The 20,196-nt window shown below is 37.1% G+C and overlaps 1 protein-coding gene and 1 pseudogene across 3 annotated transcripts in view; both read right to left on the bottom strand.

The window, feature by feature from the left end:
• The window catches only part of JAKMIP2 (janus kinase and microtubule interacting protein 2), a 152,582-nt gene extending 142,544 nt beyond the window's left edge, over positions 1 to 10,038 (bottom strand). Inside the window, exon 1 of one of the 3 annotated variants that reach the window (XM_011383904.2) lies at positions 9,746 to 10,038. In XM_011383904.2, the coding sequence (XP_011382206.1) occupies positions 9,746 to 9,748 (3 nt within the window). In that variant the 5' untranslated portion in view covers positions 9,749 to 10,038. The remainder of the gene's footprint in view (positions 1 to 9,745) is intronic. The other 2 variants (XM_011383902.1, XM_011383901.2) reach the window with 2 other exon arrangements.
• A 3,508-nt stretch (positions 10,039 to 13,546) lies between these two features.
• Positions 13,547 to 13,667, bottom strand: LOC111733339 (annotated as a pseudogene).
• Positions 13,668 to 20,196: the final 6,529 nt, after the last annotated feature.

The following is a 20,196-nucleotide window of genomic DNA, read 5'->3' as shown; positions in this document are numbered from 1 at the left end:
AAGATGATTAACTAGGAAGTAACATGGTATAGTGGAATGAAAATGGCTAAATGGGTGTCAAAGCCCAACAATCTCAAGGGTCGAAGAGTTAATGTGAATCATCTGAGGGGGCAGGGAATTGAGGGTCAATGCAGCACACTCTGCAGAGCACAAGAGCCACCCAGAGTAACACCCATTACTCAACTCCAGATGTGTTTACCATGAGGAGATGAGGGCCTAGTGATGCCAGCTTTTCTTATTTTCTAAGAGGAGGCAGACACTCAGATGTTCTGTGAAATGTCAAATTATAGTTTTGGATAAAAGTATGTTTTTTAAAATATTGTGCCGGAAGCATACATTGTCATTTACAAACACTTTACACATGTTTACAAACACTTCACTGAGCTGAGTGCAGCCCACAAAGCTCCAGTTTTTAATCACTGTGCTAAAAAATCAGATCTTATTTCACTCTCAGCTCGAAAGGCACTAATGGAATGGCTGAGGCTAAGAAATTAAACCTATCTGAGCTTCATTTTCCTCTTGCAAAGTTGGTTTCCTCTTTTGTTAGGATTGCAAAAATGGACGAGGATGAAAACAATTTAATAGATACATGATAGGTGCTCAAAGAATTTAGCTTTTTTTCTTTTTCTGGAATCTGAGTCGTTCTGATTTCTTCTTTTTACACTTGCTTTATTCAGAACATATCAGCTATCTCTGTTATTAAGAGGGTAGGGTTATTCCATTCGTTATTGGAATAAATTGTTTTACCTGAATTCTAAAGAAAATTTAAAACTATGGATATCCCTAATGATTCTAAAGAATAGAGATGAGTGAGCATCAAGATCCATTCTTTTTAGACTGACCCAAGAGAAAACATTTCTTTGCAAAATTACTGTCTCCTGTACAAAATGCTTTTCCACTATTTTACCAGCTACTCTCAGTCATAAAGATCTTTCCTTAGTCAAACAACTTTTAAGGACATCAAGAATGTGGTAAGCGATGGCACCATTTGAGCTGAGAACAAATCAATTCTGCTTAGATTACAGTTGACGATACATCCAAAGAACGATGTTTCAAAGCAAGAGGATTATATAATGTAAGTTTAGACAGTTAATATTTTCAAACTATTCAAATGTTAGTAAAAGTTCAGTAAGCAAATGACCAGTGACTGACTGGAAATGTTAATCTTGTCTCTTTACTACCTTCCAGGGCCCTTGGCTAAACCATTTAGGTTTGATATTAAAAACCATATGGAAAGTGAAAGGAGAAAAATACAAAATCATGTACCACAGTTAGAAGAGATTGAACAATATGCACAGTCAAACCTGTGTAGACAGGAGCATTATGAATCAGGCATGTTTAAGCATGCACTTAGAGAATAGGCTCTATACAGGATAAAAACCTGAAGGTTGCACTGTGGTGGAAAAATCAATTTCCCTTGTTGCAGGCCTATACTTTCCTTTCTCTGGTTTCAGAGTGTAGCAGTGCACCCCGTGGAGCCTAAAATATGGACAATCTAGCTAAGAAGAGAGCAAGATGGCTAACTGTTATGCAAAATTAACCAGGGGTATGGAGTTTCTTGCTACTTCGTTTTTTTAAAGTTAGGTTTATTTTTAATAATTGCTAATGTTTTATGCACCTGGCTCAAAATACTATAAATTCTAAATTTTGTGACTGTTTTTATTAAGTGCTTTAAAAATAAAACTTAAGTCATAATTCAGATGTTTTCTTTAATACAGAAAAATATCATATGTTCTCTAAAATACAAAATTCATTTTATGGTTAATTAACTACCACTTAAATTCCTCCTCAAGAGATACAGAAGACAAAGACTAAGCCAGTGCATGCAGTAAGTAATTCTTTCCTCTGAGTTTAGGTACCCAGAGCAGGGCAGACGATGGGAAAAAAAAAAAAAAACCCAGTCATTTCAGAGTACCCATTTTCACAATCTGAACTATCTAGGAAATTCAAAAGAAAACAATATGGGACCGATAATATTTTAAAAACACCTAAGTCTTCCTCTCTGTCTTGTCAGTGCCAATTGGCAGAATGAGAACATTATGAGTTCTCATGTGAATTCGTTGTTAATTTAATATAAATCTCAAGATTGATTATTGTTATATAAAGAATTATTGTCGATTATCTTGCTATTCTTTTAATGGCTTTTTGGTAGAATGACACCATATCCTAAATTTTATAGAAAGTTACTCATTTAAAATATTCCCTCTAGTTCTCATCAGTATTCTTGCATTTTTTTTTTAAAAAAAGCATTTTTTTAAAAAAAGCAATTTTTGGAAAATATGTTCGAATTAGGTCTATCTGACCTATGAATTGTTTATAGAGCTTAAATATGGATTAGTGATGACTACAGAGTAAGAACTCGGCTTATTTTTGGAAAGTACCTCTCTCCACGAAATGCTGCACATGAAAGAGCAGATAAGAAATGTGGGTGAGAAACATTTGCTTGGTTTACATTTTTCATTGTGGTTACACTGGGTAGCATTTTCCAGAGGAACATTTCCAGTTTGGAACAGAAGGCATGATGAAAATATCAACCTCTTTTCTTAAACACATGCTCACGAGGCTTTTTTAGAGTCACAATGATCTCAGCAAAATTTCCTTCTTGAAAATAATAACCAATGAATTGTTTTCTGACCAGATAGTGTCAACTAAACTTAGATTTGGTTTTCCATGTATATTTTAACTGCAGCTGGACTCCAGAATTCCAAGCGTTGCAGTAAATGACCTTGGTTTAGATGCCAAAGAAAGAAAGACTTCCCTCACACTTAAGTTTCAGCGTATCAGCAGGTCAGGCACCTATAGAGGTGGCTGTTCCATTAGTTTGAAGGTATTTCTCTGTATATGCCAAGGATATTTCTTTCTTCCAACTCACTCTTTTTATATTCGATTTCAAACTCTCATGAAAGCAAGATGCTGCCTTAATTTATGTTTTGAGTCTGGTAATTGTGTCCATTCTTGTTTCACCTTAATTTTTTTTTGATATAGATATGAAGGAATGATTTGTTTATGGTTATTAAATTTAGTAGAGTGGATTTCTAGAACAGCAAAATAGCTATGAGTGTGTATCATGTAATTTGATGCTAATATTAATTAAATTACTAATTTATTTGAATAAATTAGTGACTCCAAAGATGTTCCTATTTCTGACTTGCAATTCTATTTCGAAAGGGAATAAAAGTAACCACAAAGGAAGGAAAGAAATGTTCACAGCTTTCCTTACCTGTGTCACATAGCATATAGTGAACGATTTGTAATGATGGATTTTTAAGTGTTGTGATTTTGTTATCTTTAAAAATTTGGTTTTCTTTTATCAAAAGGTAAAGTCCTGAGAATATCATATATATAAATACAGCCTATTTTATTTTCACAGCCAAAATAAAAGGATGAGAATCACAATGCAAAGAACTACTAGTGGAAAGCTCTTCTACAATCTTAGGCCAGAGGTGCTTAGGCTAGAGGGAACCACCCAGTCGGTCAGTCAGTCAGTCAACCAGTATTTACTGAGCACCTATGTTGTATCAAGTCATGTGTTATTGTTTCATTCTCTGCCCTCATAGAACTTACAATCTAGTGAAGGGTAGGGAAAATCAAGTAAGCAAATAAATAGCTCTATAATTACAACTTCGATAAATGCTGTGAAGGAAACACACAGGATGCAGAGTAATAGTAGAGATCTACATATGTAAGGAAAGAAACCTCTCCAAGGAGTCATATTTAAAGCTCAAACTTAAAGTATAAGAAGAATCCAATCATTCATATTTTAAAAGAGGAAGAGTCAGATGACTGGGCTTTCATTTAAAACTATATTCAGGTTTAAAACAAAATAGAAACAGATTCATAGATACAAAGAACAAACTGATGGTTGCCAGGCAGGAGGGGTGGGGTAATGGATGAAAATGTGAAAGGGAATAAGAAGTACAAACTTCCGGTTATGAAATAATTAAATCATGGGAATGTAATGTACACCACAGAGAATATAGTCAATCTTATCGTTATAACTTTGTATGGTGACAGATGGTTACTAGACTTATCGTAGTCACATTGCAAGGCATATAAATGTAGAATCACAATTTTGTACACCTGAAACTAATATAATAATGTAGGTCACCTGTAGTTTAATAAAAAATAAAAATATAAAAAAATAAAAACTATATACAGGTTTAAGGAATATACAGACACCAAAAATATATCTTAGTCTATCTAAGAAGTCAGGTGACAGCTAATGTATGTTGTTTAAATATGTTTCCATAAAGGATTTGAGTTGGTCACAGAGGTTAAGACTGTAGGATGCTACTACCACACTGAGGAAAATTAACATGAATCTGAAAGGCATTTGTTTTTGTTTTTTGTTTTTTAACTGCCGCTTCTGCACACACCTGGTGAAATTCCTAGTGATTCAAACAAGGATTTCACTGACTTGGGCTTCAAACTCATTCATTATCAACACACAAGAGATTTAATACTCATTGTGAGAGATAGTAACGGGTCACGGTAACAGATCTCATACTTTCTGAAAATAATGCTTTACTCACAGCTGCTGTAAATCAAGCAGGATCTACCTGTATCATAAGCAGTATTTAAAAGCAAACTACCTGCATCATAAGCAGTATTTAAAAGCAAAGTGTAAAGGCCCCCAAGTGGGGAAAAAAACACCTTGAATCATCAAGAAAAATGCACAGAGATTAAAATTTTAGTAGAGACATATTTCATTGATATGGATAGATGACCACCTTATATGAAGTAAAAGAACTATAAAACAATGCTAAGAGTATAGTCCCATTCATGAAATTGTATGTCTGAGTGTGTTTATATCGTCATATAGAAAAAAAAATCAAGAAGGAAATATTCTAAAATGCTAAAAGTAATTATTTCTTGATGATAGACATATGGTATTTTCTTGGTATACATTTCTGTCTTTTCTTTTTTCTCACAATGAAGGAGGTGTATTTTTAAAATGTGAAAAAAGCCTTTAGAAGAAAACCTCTAATTGTATTGGTGAATACTGATTTAACACAGAAAGTCTTTGGTGTAATAGATCTCGCTTGTACTGCAAGCTAATTAACTATGAAAGACACTTCCCATATGTGGAATGGTCGTTCAGATGGCATGATCTGCTCTTTAGCCAGCACCAAATTACCAAATAGTTAAAGTATGTGCCCAGGGCATTGACAAAGAAAAGGAGACACCAAAAAATGAGAATATTTTGGAGAAAAGTACATGATTTTTGATGTTTTAGAAAAGTGTAAAAGTAGTTGTTGGAAATATCAGAAAGTTGTTGGACTGATGTACAAATACATGATTTAATATCATTTTTCTTTTTAAGAACATGTAGGTGGAATGGAGAGAGTCTTAGGACATACAGGCAGGAGGTATGGCTACATTTTTTCAAGGTTCAGGATCTGTAGGAATCTTAATTTGGTCTAAGGCACAGAAAAAAATTACGTTACCTCCTAACCTGTATGTCATTAAAGATAAAAACAATACTTAGTTATAAAGTAAGTGCATATCGGTTCAACAGAGTTCCAGTTTTTCCCTACACAAATACTTCTATGCTTTTCTGAAATATCAGGAATCACAAATTTTCTCCAAAGTAATTTTTGCTTGCACCATTTTTTTGTGCTGATACCCTAAGCATACAGTCTATTTGACAATTCAATATGACCAAAGAGCAAATCATGGCGCCTGAAATATTCAAATAAAAATCCAAATAAAAACGAGCCACATTTAATGCAGATTTACTATATTTGATGTTTGATGAAAAATTCAAACTGTCATGAGAATTTGTTAAATTTTCTAATATGGCAGATTTGGGCTCATGAGATTCAGAATCCAGGCTCAATTAAATCATTTACCAAACCCAAACCTGCCCAAGTCTAACCTCTCTGAATCTGTTCGTCCTTATTTAAAATAATTACATTGACACCAGCTTTACTGGCATGATAGAATTTGGGGGAATATAAGTAAAAAATAAAGAATGTAAAATGAGAACTAAAAAATATTATATTAATATAAGATGTAATGATAAATAAAAGATGCATTGCTTTTGTCATTAACTCTTTCACACGTGTGCATCTTATATCACTCAAAGAGATTCTGTTACTAGTATATGCAAATTGTGATAGTCATATAAGAACTCCATAAATAGTTGTTTTTCAATTGATTAAGTCATCTCGTTTGAAAACATATTTCTACTTGGGAGAATAATAGTTGGGATGAGCAAAGGGGGAATTGTGACTGACTCCTCAGAATAAAACTCAAGTATAACTCTAGTTTATTTATTTCAGTAAAAACTGAATGTTGAGTTATTTATGTTGAAACTTTCCTGATAAATTTGGTTTTCTTTTAGGCGCCAACCATAAAAAGGAAGCATTAATCTTTTTTACAAACCTATGAGAAATGCAGAAAACAGTCTTGACCCTCCAGATACTTTTTAAATCACCCTGATGGAGGTGTGAAGCATGCTTGGAGAACCGAAATGTGTTCTGGGGTCACGTGAAGAAATAGGAACATCCTATCACAGAGCGAGAAATTAAATAATGTGTGTGTTACTCTAATTAAAACAAGTTTTACTAAAATTTAAATACCAGTCAAAGTATTTACTATCTCAACAAAAATGGCATTTTCAACATAGCGTTTGAGAAAAAAATATAATTAACTAAACTAATTTGTTGTTAAAACAGTGCACTTAAATAATACTTTTGGATGTATCTTTCATATATTTTATTTTTTCTGACATCAACTTGATGGCTCTTGAATTATTTTGTATCTAGACCCTTTTAAACCCCATTTCATTTTTCCAAGTTAGTCACACAAAAGGGAATAATTTTAATATAGCTATTAGGCGTCACATTTCATAGAGCTGCTGCTGAGAAAGGACTCTTATGAAGAGGCCAACATCCAGTTCCCTGCATCCGGACAAAATGACATAAATTTCTTCAAAAAGATGGGCACTTGATTTCTTTAAAAATATCCAGATTCTGTGATTTAGACGCCCATTCATTACAAAACGAAGTCTTACTGTTACAGGTCTGGAAGTCCCTGATTATTAAACAACTAAATCACACTCTTAAATGGAAAGTTTACTCTAGAAAAAGGCAGAGTTTTTGAGAAAGAATCTAGTTCATCCCAAATATCTCTATGTCTAGATTATACTTTTGGAGGTTTTGATAAAAGATGCAATGCCTTATCTGGTTACTCAGCTGACAACCCATATCTACTATCAGGAAATTCTACATTTTGTATTATAATCTTCGTTCTTCCTAATGCAGTTGAATCCCATCGATTATATTTTAGGTTCCAAAAAATAGCAAGAAGTAATGTCCTTTGTAAAAACCCTCAGCTCTTCTGAAACAAATGATTGTCATCTCTGTTTCCTCTAGCGAAGTGATCCTACTTTCTTTATCCTTTCTTAAAGAGTTCAACTTGTAGTCCTTTAAACATACTTCACTTTTCTGTGGCTCCTCAGCAAAGGCCATTTAATCATCTCAAGTTGTGGGACTGAAAACTAGACCTGTATTTCTATCAGGGGTCTGATGGGTCTGACCACATGGCTGAAACATCAACCATCAGGTCTATGTCCTGTGGCCTACAGTGATTTGCTTCTGCTCAAATTGTATCAACTTCACCTATAAAACCACATCTCAATGAACACTCAACACAAAGGAAATAAAACAAAACCCCAAGATATGTTTTCATTGTAGAAACAGGATGAACTATAATGTGTCCTAACTTTTTAAAGCTTACTATAGATATATCTGAAAGTTAATTTTTGGAGATCAAAAGTTATCATTTAAAAATGAACGATGCAGTGTGTTACAAAAATTTCGATATGACATATAAGCCCAGTACCTTGCCCAACTTTATATAGTTGTTATAATTAGGTACATGGTAGCATGGCTTACAGAGTTGTGAATCTATACAATATATGATAATGCCACAAGCATACTAAATCCATTATTCTCATTAAGTTGCTGAAGAGCCTTCTCATATATAAACCAAAGAGGACATTTACTCTCAGAGAAATTAAACTATAAACCTGATTCAAATACAAATAAAAATTTTAAATGAAGGGGGAAGGGCTGGGCTGTGTGTAAAATAAAATGCAAGATTAAAACAAAAAATACTGATATTTTACACTGTAAAAAAAAGGTTTGCACTAACAATGATATTGTTAGAGACGAGATCGATGGATATAACTAGCCCATATGATGAATGTAGTATTACTAACACACTTTTACTTGTAAGGATTTTTTTGGCTTTAATTCAATGAAATCCACTACCCTGGGTGTAATGGAACTCTGTACCCTACTCATCTCACGGATCTTTAGTCTCCTGAGCTGCCTTAAAGCCTTGACATAATAAAAGGTCAAGCAGATCCCAGTAAGCATTTGTAAACTACAATAGCTCCCCATTTCGGCTACAAAACATACATTCTTGTGCTAAGCTTTGCTCTCTCCTGTTTCATTGTGTAAGCAGGCTAATTTGGAAATGGCTCAGGTACTTGAGAACACCTAGATTTTTCAAAACAATCCTACTTTCCTACTTCACCATCTGAAGAAGTAAATCCATAATACAACATTTTGGGGAACTCTAAAATGGTGCCTGGATACCGAAGGAATGAACAGCAAATAGCATCACTGTTAAATAAAAAGAATGCATTTCACCCTCCAGCTCGTTTGCGCTTTCTGGGACACAAGGCACCAACAAGAAAGGGTTGGGGTAGAATTTCAAGAAATCTGATTTATTTCAACATTCATTTGGCAAGATGATGGACACAAAATAATACCACAAGCCGCCTCCCTCTCCCATCATTGTCAAGTCAAGGCTCTCCAATCACCCCCCACAAACCTAATTAAAAATAAAGAAAAGAGGCAGGCTATGAATTCGCATCCAGGGCTATGATACAGATTAAATGATAGGCATCTGTCCTAATTGGTCACAACAAAACTAAAGGACAATAACCAGAATAAATCTGACATTAATCTAAATGAAGCCAATGAATAATATTATAAACCAGAAGCATGGTTTCAAAAATATGCAATTACCTCCAAGCATACAAGGGGATTTATAACTCATAAAAATGATTGCAAAGAATGCTCTGCATATAAATGTTTCATAATTGCACTATAAATGCTAAGTGACACGTATATATGTGCATATCCATAGGGTATATATACATTTGTATATTCACAATCAAATCTATGCACTAAAATGAAACTATCTGGCTAATGGTTTCTCAACAAGAGTACATTAGAATATGAAATAGAATGCTAAATTCTGGGGCCACTTTTTCTAAGCAATGAACGAAACAAGCAAAATCACCTTATAATTAGGCCAGGAAGCTTCTAAGGCACCAAATGTGATTTTGAGGAAGGCCCAGCCCTACAAGGGAAAGCTGCAAATAAAATGATTCCTTTCAATAACACCCATTTCTTGTTAGCTCTTTTTCCACCCCCCGATTCTGCTGCTAAGCTTAGAAGGAAAGCAACCAGGTGGCTCAGTCTGCATTCTAAGCCAGTTCAAGATAAAATCAGAATACCATTTTTTTTTTTTTTTTAACAAGCGGATGCCTTCTTACTTCTCTCTCTTCCTGGCAACCTTCCTCTCTCTCCATCTCCATCCCTGTCTCCACACCTTCCTCTCCTACTCTGAGGGAGTCATTGTTCAAGTGCAGGCCACGAATGTATACACAGGTCATTTAATAGCAAGCTAAACCGAAAAGATAGCACCACAGTCTGCTACTTACCATGCAGAGACCCGGAGAAGCTGTTGAAAGCGGGAAGAGATGCAAACTGAATCCATCTTCCTTGTGACCGAGTGGGATACAGCCTCCGAACCCAACATCAGCAGCGGCTGCTGGGATTTTTTTTTTCCCTTCGTCTCTGGTTGGCGATGGTGCAAATAGGAACCACCCTTCCAGCCCCACTAGAGTATCAGCAGTCAAGGCGGCAGAAGCAGCAGCATCACCACTTGGCCTCCTCCCTCTCGGAGGATGGGGTGAGCTCAGAAACAGCCAGGAACTTGCAGCAGACACCTCCTCTGGCTCCTCCTCTCCTGCCCCCTCCCCCACAGCCCCACCCCTGCTGCGGTAGAGGCTGCCTGCTCCGGCAGCTGCTGGTTGTCATGGTAATGACCAATGGTAAGCGACAAGACTAAGGGGGAGGGGAGATGGGTGAACCGAGCTGCAAGAGCTGGAGGGGAAGGTATTTGTGCTGCTGGCCTCTGTGATGCTCTTGGTCTCCCCTACCCTGGACTTTGGGTCTTTAAAAACGATTCAAAGGTGTATAGGCACGGAAAAAGGATAATTTAAGTTTCATCGAAATCTAGATTGAAACATACAAAATAGCTTAGCTATTTGTGCATTTTCTATGGTTTCTCCAATGAAATGTATTAAATTTGCAATCAGAAAAAAATAATAGCAAATATGGAGAAAATGATGTTGTCAAATAGAAAGTTATTATCACTCCAAGTATGTTTGTCACTTATAGCATCTTTTACTAAATGCCATTCAAGGTTGTTAAAAAGCAAAGTGAGCGCCTGGACTTATGCAATAAAACGATAGTCTGCTTCCTTGGCACTACTTACTCTCCCTTGTTCTTTTCAGGTGAGTCACCTGTTCTTACTGTTTTTCCAGCTCCTCCTCTGAAGAGGACCAAGAGATATTTGGCACTCCTCTGTGGAAAAGGAAATTGAAACAGAGGAAACAAATTTCTTGAGCAATCACAGTTCTCAAGAACACAACTTGGATAGTTGCAAACTTTTTTTGTGTGTCAAACTCCTGAAGTGTTCAATTTCCTGCTCTTTTGGAGGTCCCAAGACAACTGGTAGTCAGGCTGGTAGGAGAAAAGGAGGTGAAATTAGCAGTGTTGCGTTCTAGGTGAGTTATGTTTCTAACTATAAATTATATATGACACTAGTATTTATGTCATATAGTAGTTGTAAAGGTAGAATGAAATAATACACTAAAAGCACTTTGCATGTAGTAAGTGTACAATAAATGATTACTATTACTGCTATTATTATTAGTGGTAGTAATAGTACATTGTAGCCACTTCTTAATCTAAAGAGTTAAAGGAATGACATGGCAATTTCAGATATGAGAAAAAATTAATGTGAGAAAACATTTAATATGTGACAGCTGTGATGATGATGACGACAACAATGACAAAAACAGGTAGGCCCTGAGAGATTAAAAGTTCTCTAACGTGTGACAACATAGGAGGTTTTAAGTCTTCGAGGAGTTAGAAAAATTTCCAAATTCACACAGCTAATAAATGGCAGAGAGAGAATTAAAACTTTCATTCTTCTAACACTAGCATCTGCTCTCCTATCATTACATTTTTCTGCCATTCTTCCATGGAATGAAAATACTCTTTTTTCTTAACCCATAGTGTTATGTATAGGTTCAAATGAGATTAGTACACGATTCAAAGTCAGACTGCCTAGGCTCGATTTACCATAGATATGATTTGAGACATGTTAATTAACTTGCCTGAACCTATGTTTCTTCACCTGTTAAATGGAAGTAATCGTAGTACCTCACAGAGTCATCGTGAAAATTAAATAGGATGATGCATATAAAGCATTAGCACGTCTGGTATATAGCTAAGTGTTCAATAAATGTTAGCTATGATTATTTGTTACTCATTCTTAAGCAATTAATATTAAAATGTGAGAGAACTTTTTCCTGCATGGGGTCACCCTTTAAGGCCGGGGCCCTACTCTACAAAACTGACTTGAAGGTGTTTAGGTGGTTGCATTAAGGGTTGTAACTTATCCTCGGCACTTGGCGTTGCCTTCCGGTCCTCTCCATGGGAAAGCCTGGATCCTGCTCTGTGCAGTTCGTGGCCCCTGGCTACCACCAGAGCCTGACCAACCAACCACAGGGTCCGCATGCACTTCCACGTCAGCATCACTGCCAGGCATTTTCTCCGTAAGCATCTTTGCGGCAATCGTTTTTGCGACATCACTAATTGGCCGTAAGGCAATTTTGTCGTAAAAGATACAGTAACTTTTCGTTGGGTGGGTTAATTTCTCTTTTGACAAGTCATCCTCTGTAGAAAAGATAAAGTAACCGGTTGATAGTTTGGGTTTTTTGTTTGCTTGGTTGGTTGTTTGTTTGGATGAATTTCTTACGGTTACTCCCATCTTTTTATTATATATAAATTTTACTTATCATAATGGTCTATACAGTTATGAGTAGACATGGTGCTGGTGGTCTTAAAATAGTTAACATTTCTTCCAGATGATGATGATTTGCCCCAAAGGATTAGTGGTTTCTTATTTTGAAACATTACAATGGGGAGAGAAAGAGTGGTGAGCAACCTCTGAGAGCGTAGAGTTGAACCCACATTTCCCACAGGAAAAAAAAAAAGCATTTAGGTACAATTCACAAAATAAAATCAGTTGTTTGCATAGTATTGCCATGATGCTACAGACGTTTTAAATGTATTCAAATATCTTGTATTTTGCAATAAAGTCAATTTTGTTATTCATTTTTCATGTTTCGTGATGTCCTTTTTAACGTTCTTTTACCTTCCTTTTACGGCAAAATTGCCTTATGGCCAATTAGTTATGTGGCGAAAATGTTTGTGGGCGAAGAAGCTTACGGCAAAAGTACCTAGAACCATTAGCGTCATGTAAGTGTAGTTGTGTAACATAAAGGAATGGGGTGGTGGTGATATTGCTTCTTTTTGTATTTTTCTCTGTGCTGAATCTTCTGCTGTCTCCACAGAGATGATCCTGTAAGTAAGCAGAGAAGAAAGCTGCAGGTTGTAGAAGTGCAGATGTGTTTAGGTGATGGAATCCTCCCGACTAACATTGTAAATGAGCATTTATTTTATCTTTAGTGCCAGGAGCTGACCTGGCTGGGGTGAGTGATTCTAATTTTCTCTTCCCATCAACACAAACAGAATCAACTGGGCAGGAGAGAAAGGTGTTTGGTATCCCCTAGGTGAATAATTCCCCAATTTAAACATTCAGATACTATTCTCTTATTCTTTGCCATATCCATGTAGCACTGTTATCATTATCTAATAATATTTATTAATTATCGAATAATTTCTTTAGCTATTTACTTCACTTATGTAGCATTTATTTGTATGCACTTTAATTATGTGTTACTTATTTAAAAAGAAATCTGTCTCCGGCTTGAGGAAAACAATGATAAAAATAGTCATAGTAACCAGAGTGTCCCCAGAGAAAGGAACTTAAAGCAATACCATCCATTTTTTTAAGTAAGAGATTTCAAATGTATTTGTTAATAATTTGTAATTAACAAAATAAAACTTTAAATTTCCTTTTCTCTACTGCCATCCCCTTACCGTGCTTTATTTTTCTATAGTATTTATTATCTGCTGATATGGAAGGTCATATTAGCAGATAATAAATAAATAAATAAAGGTCATATTAGAAGTTAATAAATAAATTTTAAAAAGGTCATTCTTTTTCTTTTTCTTTTTTCTCTTTTAGGCGAGACAACCCTTGGTTGACCTCACAGATTGCAAGGACCTTGTCAGCTTACAATCCCTTATTTTTTTATTTTTTACACCTACAGCACACCTAGTCTTCCTAGGTGGTCTCCCATCCAAGTACTAACCAGGTCTGACCCTGCTTAGCTTCCAAGATCAGATGGGATCAGGCTTGTTCAGGGTAGCATGGCCATAGACTAAAATTTATTTTTCAATTATAGTTGACAGGCAATGTTATGTTAGCTTCAGATGTACTACATAGTGATTAGATGTTTATATAATTTACAAAGTGACCACCCCAATAAGTCTAGTACCCATCTGACACCATACATAGTTATTACAATATTATTGAGTATATTCCCTATATTGTACTTTACATCTCCGTGACTGTTTTGTTACTGGAAATTTGTATATCTCTATCCTCTCTCCCTTTTCACCCATTCCTCTACCCCGCCTCCCATCTGGCAACCATGAATTTGTTTCTGTTTTGTTTGTTCACTTATTTATTTATTTATTTTAAGATTCCATATGTAAGTGAAATTATATGATATTTGTCTTTCTCTGTCTGACTTATTTCACTTAGCATTATACCCTCTAGGTCCATCCATGTTGTCTCATATGGCAAGATTTTATTATTTTCATGGCTGAGTAATGTTCTATTGTATATATATATACCACATCTTCTTTATTCATCTACTGATGGACACTTAGGTTGTTTCCATATCTTGGCTATTGTAAATTGTAGGGGTGCATATGTCTTTTCAAATTAGTGTTTTGGATTTCTTCAGGTAAATACCCAGAGGTTGAATTGCTGAGTTATGTGTTAGTTTTATTTTTAATTTTTTGAGGACCTTCCATACTATTTTTCATAGTGGCTACACCAATTTATAGTCCCACCAACAGCACATAAGTGTTCTCTCCACATCCTCGCCAATACTTGTTGTTTGTTGATTTATTGATGCTAGCCATTCTGACAGGTGTGAGGTAATATCTCATTGTGGTTTTAATTTGCATTTCTCAGATCAATAGTGATGTTGAGCATCTTTTCATATGCCTTTTGGCTATCTGTATGTCCTCTTTGGAGAAATGTCTCTTCAAGTCCTCTGAAAGGTGTGGGAATTTTTGTTTGTTTGTTTATTTGTGAACAGTGCTGACACATATTAGATGTTCAATAAATATTTCTTGAATGAATAAATTAATAAATAATTATAATGTCAACAACCTCTGAATTGAATCATGACTATATAAGTTATAAGATTATTTGTCTAGTTATATATTTTTGATATTTCTCAAAACTGAAAAGAAATAATTATTTTATTGGTATATATGCATATTAGTGTAATGTCTATCTAATCTGTATTTTAAAAATACATAGCTATTAAAATGGAAATGTTTGTGCATGCATGTTCAGACTCATCTAACATATCGTCAGTAGTGTACATGGGTTCTTTGGAAAATACTGATTTTGCTCTGAGAGTGTCTCCTCCAATAATACTACCAGTAACCAAACTATCTAACTTTCTTGAGACTTTTCCAACTTTGACTTCTGAAATCTATGAGATGTCTGAAAAAGTACAGGGTGTGGGTCTTGGCTCCAACAGCAGCATTAAATTTTCAGGAGAAACCATATCATAATGAGAGGAAGCTGTAAAGTGAAAACAGACACTTGGATTAAGTTCATGCTCCACCATTTGTTTTCTAAGTGACCTTGGCTATGTTGCTTAATTTCTCTGTGCCTCAGTTTCTTCACTGTATGACGTAATAGCAGTACCTACTTTATTGGGTTGTTTTAAAGATCAAAGTTCATGTGTGCAAAGAGTTAAGTACCTGGCATATAGTAAATGGCAAATAATATTAGCTAATATCATTACTAATATAACATAATAAGTATGATTATGCATGGCACATTCTTTTGGATATTTTTAAGAACTTGCTGTTATGACCGCAGACCAGCTTTCAGCAGGCTCTGAGGATTTGTGGAGATGTTTATCTCAGAGATAGGCCAGTGACCTGATTTCCCCCAAAAAAGAGGCAAAGAGGGAGGAGTTCAAATAAACTGTCATTTATTCCCTGTCTCCTCTACAAGAGATTATTAATGTATTATATATTTACAGAGACTATTAAATGGAAACAGTCAGGGTCTTCTCGAGTTCACTAAGAATAAGAATATCCTCTGACCTCACTGCTTTATCAGTAGCATCAGTAAGCAAGCATGACCTCTGTACTCCTGTGGCTAGCTGTCTTATGGATGACTCCCTGCATAGCAGGTGGACACCTTTGCCTTTGCTTGCCCTATTTCCTCTGGAAGTCCCTACTCTGCCCCAACTCTTCAGCCTTCACTGTTTATCCATCACCCCCCTCAAGGAGTTTTTGTTGATACCAGGATTAGCATTGGAACTGAAGTTGCCATTGTCTCCTGTTATGTCTATTACTACACTTATGATGTTGAGTAGTAAATGATTTTTTCCTTCGTCTTTCTCTCCTGTTTGATTGTAAGCACTTTGAGGTCAGGGATACTGCTCATTCATTCATTTTTTGAAACATTAACAAACATTTATTGCTAGCTGCTACTGTGTGCTATGATAGGGACCAGGGACATAGCTGTGAATAAGATAACATGAGCACTCTCTTCATGGGGCTAATAATCTAAAAAAGAAAGTGAGACTATGTAATTACTTAAAATAAATAATGATGAAGGCTACAGCAGAGAACTACAGGAAGCTCTTAAAGCAAACTAAGGGAGGCTATAACTGAGTATCGAAGCCCAGGGAAGATATTACTGGAGGGAAAGTGGGGTGGGGTGGGGGCAAGTGGTTACAGACAGAGGGAAGGAAACGTATGCAGGTCCTGAGATGTGGAAGAACATGGCATGTTACTCAGTTTTTGTTTAATACTAGCATAATACTTTTGCATATACATTATGTGCCACTTACATGTTTTTCACACAACTTCTTTCCTTCATATTTTCCTTCTATTAATTTATTTGGGGCATTAGAGTTTGTCAATAGCTAAAGAGCTAGTAGGCTGTGTAGGATGAGAAAGCATGAAGAGAGGCCCACAGATTCATTGTTCTTATGATGGGAAAAGAGCTGTAATGCTAATGGTGACCACCGCACTGGTACAGATTTATTAAGTAAGATGTACATGATAATAAAACCCTTCGCTTTGATACTGAAACAAGAAACAATTTTTCCTTTCCCGTCCTGGGCAGTCGTATATTACCCAATGACAGACAACACATATGCTTAGGTTACCAGCAAGTCAGGGACACCAAAGAAATGAGAAAAGTTCTGTTTCAACGATCTTTTCAAAAATTTTGCAGTTAGAAAATCTACAATAAACTGCTTTAATTTCATTATACACGCAAGTTTTAATTTTAGCATAGATTTTACTTTTAGTTGTCTATAGGAGGCACCATAATTTTTATGATTTTTACAGTGCTCAGGAACTCAAAATACCTTATTACATACAGCACTAAGAGTGGCAAACATGAGCCAGGTAGTACAATAAGCACATACATCTCACAGCGAACAAAACAGACATAGTTCTTGTCTTGATGGAGCTTAGAGTCTAGCGGGTGGGCAGCTAAGAGCAAGAAAACAAACCGCTAAATTCATAGCAAATTTTCACGAGTGCTATGAAACAATGAACGACTGAAAGAAAGATAAAAGTGGAGGTGGGGAGAGGGAGAATGACTTACTGTGGGGTGACATTTAAACTGAAACATGAAGTATGGGTTATGCCAGTCATGTAAGAACTAAGAAAAGAGTTTTCGATGGAAGGGGGAGCTTAGAGGAGAGAGAAAGTCAGGAATGAGAAATAGCTTTGAAGGTCAGTACGTCTTGATATGGTGAGCATGGGGGCCAGTGGCATGAGGGGAAGTTGGGAAGGTGGGCAGGAATCAAATTGTGCAGCTCCTTGTAGCCCACCATCAGGCGATTGGAGGTTTCTTTAATGCAATGAAGAGCCACTGAAGAGTTTAAACTTGGTTCTAGGCATTGTGGGACATGAATTGGTGCTGGGCAAATGTGGATATAGTTAGGAAGCTGCAGTCATCTAGGCTAGAGATGATAGTGGTTAGATTAGAGTGGTAACAGTGGAAATGGAGAAAATTGGACTATTTCGAATAAATATATTTTAGAAGTGGCATTGCGAGGGCTTGCTGATGAATTAATTAGACCTTGGGGCCGAAGGAGAGGCCGATATCAAAGATCATTTCTAAGTACAGCTATCTTCCGTTTTGAGGGTCTCTCTGTTGAGATTTAGTTTTTACCTTCTGTATTGAGGAAAGCCTCAGGGCTCTGGCTCTGCGAGAGAGTGGGGAAACTTGAAGGGGTTCTAAGCACCCGGCTTTCGGGGGTCTCTCCTCCCTTTTCCTGCAGACCTAGTGCTCTTGAGAATGAGGCATGAATGACCAATCAGTGTGTTGGGCAAATCAGCACTGTGGATAAGCATCTTGACTGAGAAGGGATAAATGAAGGCTGGAAGAACACCAGGGTTTGGTCAAAAAACCCCTCAGCCTTGGGAAGCAGCTTGCCAACAAGAGCAGGCCTTCCTCTACTCAGCCTCCTAAACATTGCAAACCATATTCTCTTCCACAACTAGTGGTTCCTAAGCGGACAGTCCTGATTCCTCCACCTTCTAACCTTAAGGTAACCATATCTTCTCTCAGACTCATTGTCTCATCTATGCATACAGGTTAAAAAATTGTGTTTGCCTACCGAATGGAGATTTAAGTGAATTATGTTTGTAAAAACTGTAGCACATGCTTGGCATGTAAAAGGATCTCTGTGGGTTCCAGCTGTTCTTATTATCCTCTTCATCTGAATTTTTCTTATTAAAGCCTTTAAAGCCCAATCTTTTCAGCCCCCAAAATTTTGAAAAAATTCCCTAATACCTCCCGCCTCAAGACCCCCAAATGATCTTTTAGTTTCCTCAAATGGCTGAGTACTTGTTTTCCTCTGACAGACTTGCCAGGTGCAGAGAGATTGACAGGAGAAAAGGGTAGGCTAAAAGTGGAGCTTATAGATTTCACGGTCTGTCTCATTTATGAGCCAAGTTCCTTTAAATGTTTACATCCGCATTTACCTTTTATTCCTATTTGATTTGTTTATCATGGTTGGTCTGAAGTGTGAGATTGGGAGCCTGGAGCTTGCTAACAATTTCACGTTAGAAAAGTGTACAATGAAGATATGTGAGTTTTGTGGGTCACCCCACCACCACCACCACCACTGTGGGCAACAAAACTTCACAAGAAAATCTCTGAGCTCTCTTACGTCTGCCCCCTGCCACCTCCTTTTGGGGCCTCTTGCTTAACATGCCCCTGGCTGTGGCACCTGCTAAAAATTGACGGATCTTCCTGAGGAGTTGGAGTCTACCATTTCGAACCAAGGGGGTTTGATTCTACATGGGGATCATGGAAGGAATGCAGGGTGAAACCCGGAGCGGGGCGGGTGGGGGAGGGGTAAATATATATGCATATGTATATATAGGAGCTATAGAATAACACACTCAATTCACTTGAATTGTAAGCGAAAAGTGGAGACTTCCAAGAAAATTCTCACTTGCGGCAAATGCACAGGCTTCCCCAGCACCTTGGGGCTCTGTAGGGAATGTTCAGTAACGTGTGGGGACCTGGGTACAGAAATTTGAGAAGCACTCACTGACACATGGGGCTCCTTGGGGTACAAACTATGTCTTATTCTCTATCATCATTCTGAATTCTCGGCCACCCACAGACAGCGGTCCCTGGGAAGCTTTGGTCCACCCTTCCATCGTCCTATCCATGCATCCATCCTTGTCGAGGAACAAGCCAAAGTGGCAGGCTTAAACTGGTGGAAAGAGCTCAGTTTGGGGAGGCTCCAGACAGCTGTCTGTCTGAATCTGACTCTGTCACTTATTAGCTGTGTGATCCCCTCTCTGAGCCTTAGTTTTCTCAATTTTAAATGAGTATAAAAGGACCACCATGACCAGCTCAGGCAGAAAGGTGAGGGAGGGGGCTGTATCTGCTCCAGTCATGAAGTCTGCTTTGAGATTAAGAAGGTAGGAAGGAGCTGAGGCCTCAGGAAGGAGCCCCTGGGCCTCTGAGATGAGAAGAGTCCATGTTGAATTGTGGCTCTGGAACCCCCTCTTTCCATATTCCGTGGAGGCGGTGTGCAGTCCAGAGGGTGACTTGGGTGGAGTAATGGAAGGAGCAGCTTTGTCTCATACACCTCGAGTCTCTGACCAGATGTGCTGGCCTTCTCATATCTGCCAGTAAGCCCCTTGGAAGCCCAGTTCGCAGCAATGGTCATTTGTCAGCGGTGGCTAAAGTAAAAGCAGGCTGCCAACAAACTCTGTGATCCTAGGCAAGTGTCTTCTCCTTAGCCTCTTTATCACACTCTTAATTTTGCAGAGTATCAACACGTTCACTGCCTCTTGCTTCCCAACAGGGGCTATGTGTCCCCTCTGGGCCAAAGCTAAGCAGAACTTCCTGGAAGATGTTTTCAAGGCATCTGCTTGGAATGGCCCATCTTCCCTAAAAGATCAGGGGGCAACACAGCCTTTTTATATTAAAACCATCATATATATATATGCATATATATGAATATATATGGAATATATATGGAATATATATATACGGACTGTGGAATAACACACTCAATGAATATATATGGAATATATATATATATGGACTATGGAATCACACATTCAATTCACATGAATTGTAAGGTAAAAGTGGAGACTT

Source organism: Pteropus vampyrus, unplaced genomic scaffold (genome assembly GCF_000151845.1).
Source record: "Pteropus vampyrus isolate Shadow unplaced genomic scaffold, Pvam_2.0 Scaffold552, whole genome shotgun sequence".
Lineage (NCBI taxonomy): Eukaryota > Metazoa > Chordata > Mammalia > Chiroptera > Pteropodidae > Pteropus > Pteropus vampyrus.
The sequence above is the reverse complement of the archived record's forward strand: the minus strand, read 5'-3'. Positions and strand labels throughout refer to the sequence as shown.